An 8,100-nucleotide genomic window follows, 5' to 3' on the forward strand; every position below is an offset into this window, starting at 1 on the left:
ATCAGATTTACACATAGGGGGATATTTGGGTCCAAATATGTTGACATAAAAAAATGGCCTGCTGTGGCACTTACATTCAACGCTTGGTTGTCTGAACAATAAAACAACTGGAAGACTCTTTCAGATAAGACTCTTATCAGCAGAATACAATTCCTCATTTACAAAGAATAGTGCTCTTTCTCTCTGTTTTGCCTGATTAGCCAGTCTGCATGATAGACAGATGCAATACAATTAGAAACAAGTGTGACTACAATTCAAGAGCCAGACTGAAGACTCGATGGATGTTTTCTTTGGAACTGTATATCAAGTGAACATTATTATTCATTTGTAGACTAAAATACTATGTTTACATGTCTGTGGCTAATAATTATTTTCACTTCTGATCAGTCTGTCGATTGCCTTTGAGAAGAAATGTCAATGAAATGCCTGTCAAAACTTCAAAAAGCTATAATTGTCTCTTTAATCCTTGAATATATTAACATTAAAAAAGACACCTCCTTAGAAGTTGAACTAATTCGCTTCCTCACACTTTCTCAAGTAACTTTCTCATATTCGTATTTCTATTTATGTCCTCTCAATCACATTTTATCCATGTTCTCTCAGTCATGCAGGCATGTTTGAACATGTGAGCTTTTGCATTTACGAAAATAAATACAGATTTAGAGTGAAAACAGGGAAAAGCCGAAAAGCCTTATATTAAACACAATGTAAATACAAACATTAATCAGCGGTTGGTTAATGAATGTCAGATGGATAAAACCCTTACGTTTGCACACTGCCTATGGCCCTACCTGGGCCTGCAGGTTTGAGTGTGTGTTTGAAGTCTGCCTGAGCCTGGGCTGTTATCTCTGCACAGAGGTGGGGGGGGGGGCATCATTGTATTCTGCTAATGAGGCACATTAAGCCTGTCTACTCCAGGGGGGCATGTAATCCCCTCAGCTGGCCTGACGTAGGGCCGGGCAGGGCGCTGTTTACACGGGGAGTGTGGAGGCTAGCACCCATAGCTTCTGTCTACTGTTGAATCTGCTCAAACACCTGATTAAGAAGTGGAGGTGGGAGTAGGGGGGTGAGGGGGGGGTGAGGGGGGGGACATGCCACTGCATAGAATGGTGTCTGAGGCTTGACACAGTGTATCTTGATGCTGGCCTGCTGTGCCCATACAATACAAAACAATGCAGTACCATCCCTCGCTGCGAAGATCACGGTCATGTTATCCCCTTCACACCTTCACGGCTATGAAACAATGCAGCTCTCTATGAATGAGCCACTGTAAGGAAAGTCGGTGGGATGGCACTGAAGTGGCAGAGGCATACAGTGCTTCATTATGGGAGGTCAAGCCACAGGCCTCAGGCTTTTACTCCTTCATTTCTAGGTGGGTGGATGTCTTCATTCAGGGTCAGCAAATCCTCATATATCCATAATAATTGTTCATCAGCTGTTGTGGCATCTTCATTGGCAAAAAGGCTCCAGTCCAAACCAGTAAATATACTCCGCACTGAACAGCAAAGCATCCTTTTCCTTCACAAATTTGCTCAAAAGTGCTCAAAATCCAGCCAATATCCAACCCTGAGCATCATCCTTAGTAAATCCTGCTGAGTTTTTCTCCGGCTCTTCACCTGTGCCAACTTGGCCTGCACTGATCCAAAGTGAAGAAAGAGAGGAGTGTCCCATATATGAGTACTGTCCAATACAATGGCACATTGTGATCAGACACTGAGAACAATCCCCATTCAGAAACTACTGTGGCCATTCTGCTTGTTTGGCTATGAGACAATGTAAGATACCTCACTGTCACTTTAGAGATTAGGATTCATCAACAGAGCCGGAATAAAAGACACATGACGCACTAATGTATATAAACGGTTTGGAAGTGGGGGAAAAAACATGATTATTATCCAAACTTTGAATTCACATATTAACCTCTAACCCTAAACAATATTTAGCCGGCTCAGTTCACATAGTCTCAGTCGAAACTAACATTATTGTATTCACGCTGCGTCGTTCAAGCTAATTGATTAAATCCATTAGTGCTTTTCACGGCGTGTTGGAGCATGCGTGCCGTTTAACGCCGCGGATGTGGATTCAAACTCTAATTCTGACAACCTAAAGAAAAACAACCCCCTCACAATAACAAACCATACATGGCTTATTTGAATAAATAATTCCGTTTTAAATACACATTGAAAATCTGAATTTTGAGATATTTATAATCGTATCAAAGACAGGCCACTTGATCAGTTTCGGCTGATACGAAGTGGCTTAAATCCAGTTGTCAAAGGGAGACGAGGAGCACAGTTGCTTTTATCACCAGTGTTATTGAATGTCACAGTATTGATCTTTCTTTTTTTAATGAAGATATCAAAATCCACTATGCCTGATGTACTTCTACTGCAGGGTTAAAGTCCAAGATGCTCCTAATAAGAATATACAATAAACATTGCACCCGTTTCACTGCGCCATTGCTTTTACGCATTGCAGTGGACACTATCTGTAGGTTTCTTACAGAAATAAAGCAAACTCGCCCTGCATTTCCTTGTGTATTAACCCTGCTAATCCATAATACACAGTATTCACAATTTAAATAGACCACATAAGTGAATCGTCTGCCGGGACAAAGCAGGGCAGGTGCAGGTATAACTGTGGGTCCGTGTATTGCAGATTTAACGTCGCCACTGTCCCCATTATGGTGTCTATTGTCTGGTTAATGTTAGTTGCCAGTGACACATATTCATTGAAACCATAATAAGCGAGCACCTGTAATGGCACACTATTATAATAAAGTGGGATCACATGCACCTTAAGAGTTTCTAGAGAGATCATTAATGGTGGATACACGCATTATCATTATTTATTTTTGATTGTTTTATGGATTGTAGTCTATGGCTACCATCATTTTCTATGTGCTTTTTCCGCAATATTGTAAGTGTGTACATTTTTGGTATTTTTAAAAGTCAAGGACTTACAATATTTCCTTAGTTTTTTGCATGGCTTGTGCTTTGTGTCACGAAATAAAACCTTTATTTGTCCATTAACAACGTGCTGAAAGATAATTAGTTTATTCTAATATTAAATAAATGTTTTTTTAATTTCCCTAGTAATATATGTGTAGAAATGTATATTATATAGCATTCCAATAATATAAATAATTCAGTATGTATACTCAAGAGTGACTGACTTTTATTTCTTATGATATTTAAATAATATTGTTATGATAATTTAACTTGTTGATGTTACTTTCCAAATGTAATTTTCAGCTGTGTTATTTTTTAAATAACCTGCGAAAATCTGTCAAAAATAAATGCTGGACTGAAAGAGAAACGCTGCAGCCATCGTGCTTCAGTTTCTGTGAGTCTGAATGGAGTGTTCACTGTTTTCAATACTCTTTGTTTATAACCCCCAAGCTTCAGTCAGCCTATTTTGTGGAACTTTTTTTTTGCATGCAGGTATTTTTGAAGTCCTGAATGTGAGCTCATCACGCCCCTGTGCACACCTGACCTATCAGTTTTTGTATCAGGCAAATATTTGTGCGCGGTAATCGTGCAATAAACACGCATTGATCATGTTTGTTTCTGTCCTGTAAATACTTTGATAGAGAGACAGTGGATGGCCGATAAGAGCCGAGAGCCACAATGTAATTAGTAACCAGCCCTGCCTCCTGGACACTTTGATGTTCACCTATCCCTGCTGCCTTTCATGACCTATTGATTAGATTCCATTTCTCTCTGATAGCCAAAGGTGTCATTGGATTTCCCTAATATGGGTTTAAGTGAATCAAGGAACATTTCTTAGACTTTTTGCTAAATGTCAGGAACTCTTTTATTTACGCACAAATAGAGGAGCAGTCAAATATGTTGGTGATTATAGGAGGACTAAACAAACTCAGTCCTACTTTGACTTTCATCATTTACTATATAGACAATGTTATTGTGTTTAAGAGGAAAACACGTTTTTCTCTTATTTTGGAATCGAGACTTCATGGATAAATGTAAATAGTTCATGGTCTTTTAAGCTTTAAATGGGCATTAGCCTACATGTTATTTTGTTATATTAAAAGCCCATTTGAGTTTTATTACAGACTCGCGTCTCTTCTCCATCTGAAGTTTCGTGCTATCGTTGATTGGGGCGTCAGATGGGCCTATCACCGTCCCGAGAAAACACCTGAAATTCACACCTTAAATCCACTCCTCCTGGCCTCCTATTGGTGGAGCGCCCACATAAATCGGTCCCCTCTGCATCACCATGAGTATGACAGCAGAGAGCCAAAACATCATCACCATCCGTAGCATCAACATGCATTTCAGCCACGACCCCGCTGCTTTCCAACTTTGCGCAAACCGTGCCATGTTCAAGAGCGCGGACTCGGGCTCCGTGGACGGGGAGCTGATGATCGAGGAGCGCTCCCCGAGCTCCGGGCCCTCCAGCCCGCTGTCAGTGAACTCGGACTCCAGCTGCGCCAGCCCCGAGGTAAAGTCTTTGTCAACGCAGCAGAGAGTCAGAAGGCCCTTGAACGCCTTCATCATCTGGACCAAAGAGGAGCGCAGGCGGCTGGCACAGCTCAACCCAGACCTGGAGAACACGGATCTGAGCAAAATACTCGGTAAGAATTTGAATAAACAACGTGAAATGTATTGGAAAACCAAAGATGTTGCTTTAGTTAATAGACTCTTGGAGAACAAGTGTTCCCTCTTAAAAACATTATATTTTTGTTTTGTTATTTGGCCTAGAGCATCTCTCATATTATGAAAACCACTTTAATCTTGCTTTGAATGGGTCTACAAAGAGCTCAGCTGCATACAATGTTGGCTCATATGTTCATTTTGCTAAACCGATGAGTATACAGATCATTGACCCCGTTGTGTTCTGGCAGGAAAAACTTGGAAGGCCATGTCTCTGGTGGAGAAGCGTCCATACATGCAGGAAGCGGAGCGTCTGAGAGTCCAGCACACCGTCGACTATCCAAACTACAAGTACCGGCCCCGCAGGAGGAGGCAGCCGAAGAAGAGCTCCAAAGCCCAGGGTGTGGAGCTTCCTCACTCCCTGCTCTGCGGCTCAGGCTTCCCCGGGTCCTACAACCTCACCTACCTGCTCCAGAACCAGCAGCAATACTCACCAGCTTTCCTAAACTCCCAAGTTAACTTTGTCTCCTTGAGCAACAGTTACCCAAACTCTTATCCAGACACAGGAGTGGCAGCAGACGTTTTCCAAAATAAGTCTGAGGTGTACCCAAACCCTCCTGCGTACCCTGCAGAACCTCAGCTGTATTTCAGTGGTCAGCACATGCAGTATGGTTTCTCCAGCGCTGCAGCTCCACATGTGGATCAGGGGGAGTCCAGCAGGGTTTACGGGGGGCTGTTGTCTGTGGGGCCCTCCCTAGAGTTCTACCTGGAGCAGGTTCAGCTGGACATGCTGTACGATCTGGACCGCAGCGAGTTCGAACAGTACATGGGTCCAAACCCTCACAGGCCGGAGTCAGTGGATCCCAGCTGCTACATTCAGCAGAACAGCCACCAAGAGGGACGCTCACTCGCATAAAACTACAAACAATGTGTATTTATTTAAAGTATGTCACTGTATATAGTTTGATAAAGACTGCTGGAACTTTATATTGTGTGTATGACAAGTTTAATGTCTTCTGTACTGTCTTCTGATGTAATTATATTGTACAATAAATAATTAATTCAACTTATGTTCATGTCCTTATTATATCTTGAAAATGACTGGTGGGACAGACTGACACAATTTTAAATAATATAACTGCTTGAATCTCCACATTATCATAGTGGGTTGTAAACCATCTAAAAAAAGTGTAAAACTGCCTATAAATGCTACAAATGGGAGCTGAAAGTTAACTGATACCAAAATCTTAATATTAGTGTACTTGTCTCATCCTAGAGTGTTTATCACAATAAAAAAAAAAAAGACAAAGCCAGAACAGTTTTCATTCAGTTGCTCCTCATGACAACAGATCTTAATATGATGTTACGGCTGTATGTATTCCCTGTTTCTTTTTCCCTTTGGTTCCTCTCTTGAGGCCTCTCTCTTGTTACAGCAATGCAGCACACCTGGGTCGAGGAACCAAAGGGAAAAAGAAACAGGGAATACATACAGCCGTAACATATGACTTAAAATGATTTTAAATAACTCTTTAAACAATGTTGCAGTTATACTAGTGTCCCTTCTACTGAAGCCCACTGACCCTCTCTTATCCCTCCATGTCTTTCTTGGCTCAGAGAGGGAAGCAGGGTGGGCGCCAGGGGCATAAACTTCCCAACTTCCCGTTTCATTTTAAAACATTTCACAAAGGCTCTAAAAATATGCCCTAAAATCGCCATATCTCCAAACTTGTTCGACTTTGGCTGCCAAATGTTTACTCATTTGGGAAAATGTTTATTTCCCTGTCCTGTGTTTTCTGTGTCAGAGCCTCGAGGTTGAACTCAGTCCTGGACAAATATGAGTTTGGGGTTATTTTGGTTATTTGGGGCCCTTCCTAGACCCGTCAGTTAAGATGTCCATTTCCATTTCAAATCTGCACATTTGTCTCCAATAATTAATTTCATTTACACATCTCTTCTAATGGATAAGAACAAAACTTAAAGCCCAATTATATAAATATGATTGATATAAAAACATGTCGCCTGATGTCTCCTCTGTATTTTCAATTAATTTCAATCTGGACGTAATCTAGCAGAAATTGCATGAAACAATATATCTTAATGAAACAATAGTGTATGCATGTGTATGTATAAAAATGACTGATTTTAGTTACTTAAGAATAACGTTTGTGTAAATGCGTGGACAACTATTTATAATCAGAAATATATTTATTCTATGGCAATATATAGCATGTGTAAAATTATAATAATATAGCCTTTGAAAGTAGGAAAGCGTTGCATCCTGACTTTTTTTACGACATTAAGATATATATACACCAATATTATAACTTATGCCATCAATGGCCTTTTTAACTATTAGTTGATTATGTATTTACTATTTATTAATAACTATAAAGCCATCATGAAAATACATTACCCTAAATTAGTATTGGTAGTACCTTTGAAACTATACTATATCAAAAATCCACAATGCAAAGAGTATTTTTCTTGATGTAAACGTCTTCGAAAAAAAGTCAAGTGAACACATCAGTGCACCCTGGGATTTTTTTGGTCTCACTCCAACTGTGCCCTAGATAGCACTGTCAATTTGAGTTTCAACTAATTTATCACCAAGATATCCCAACTTAAAACATGCTCCACCATACAGTTGAGAAGACAGCTGGCAGCAGATATTCGGAAATGAGTCAGTGATGGAAATGAAATCTGGAGGTGATGAGGAAATGGAAGGCTGAAGGAAGGATGGCCTTACTTGGAGGAGAGAACAGAGGCGCTGATTAGGAAAGTGAAAACCTGCAGCAATCCAACGCCACCTGAATAAACGGAAGAAGTCTGACGTCAGTTAAATTCCCATGACAATATTACAAAACATTCTGCAATGCGAAATGCAGAAATGTGCTGCGATTAAAAACATATAAATACACATGTTTTGTGTATGTTTTATGTGCTATCAGACTTTGTTTTCCCTCCTTTGAGCATCTGGAGCTGAGAGCACTGGTTGTTTTTCTCAAACGTCGGCCCCTTAGCAACAATTAATGACCAGTTGCAGGAACTTCCTGAAGGAAAAACAACGGAATGATATCAGTGTTTCAGGTGAAAATATCATCAACAATAAACAGAGATGAGAATAGCAGCTGGACAAATCAGATATCTCAGTCTAATATTTACAAAGCTGGGTTTTAACAGGCTTCTGGTCTGTTCTATCTTATAAAACAACTGAGAGTAAAGTTGGAAGAGGTTGAACTGGATAACAAATGGGGAATGTCTCCTCTTTGAGAGTGAATTTGTGTTGTGTCCTGATTTAGTTAGCTGGTTTTAAAACCTTTGAAATACATTATTTTGAGAGATTATCATCCTGCATTGCTAACATTTATAGACCATTTTTTAACTATATATATTGTTATTAACAAAAAAACACCTATAGTCTTAAGACAGTCCCCAGTTATTTTAAGTAAAATGTAGTTTCTAGAAATACATGTCTTGCAAATGT

General features: G+C 40.0%; 1 protein-coding gene across 1 annotated transcript; it reads left to right on the top strand.

Annotated features, from left to right (window-relative positions):
* Positions 1 to 4,201: 4,201 nt before the first annotated feature.
* Positions 4,202 to 5,682, top strand: sox32 (SRY-box transcription factor 32). Its single transcript, XM_034214141.1, has 2 exons — positions 4,202 to 4,597; positions 4,868 to 5,682. Exons 1-2 carry the CDS (start codon positions 4,240 to 4,242, stop codon positions 5,530 to 5,532), a joined length of 1,023 nt encoding a protein of 340 aa, XP_034070032.1. The 5' UTR covers positions 4,202 to 4,239; the 3' UTR covers positions 5,533 to 5,682.
* Positions 5,683 to 8,100: the final 2,418 nt, after the last annotated feature.

The sequence above is a fragment of the Gymnodraco acuticeps genome, unplaced genomic scaffold, assembly GCF_902827175.1.
Source record: "Gymnodraco acuticeps unplaced genomic scaffold, fGymAcu1.1, whole genome shotgun sequence".
Classification (NCBI taxonomy): Eukaryota; Metazoa; Chordata; class Actinopteri; order Perciformes; family Bathydraconidae; genus Gymnodraco; species Gymnodraco acuticeps.

Coding starts and splice junctions, on each gene's coding strand:
- sox32 (XM_034214141.1), top strand. CDS start 4,240: ATGAGTATGACAGCAGAGAGCCAAAACATCATCACCATCCGTAGCATC. Junction 4,598..4,867: donor GGATCTGAGCAAAATACTCG/GTAAGAATTTGA, acceptor GTGTTCTGGCAG/GAAAAACTTGGAAGGCCATG.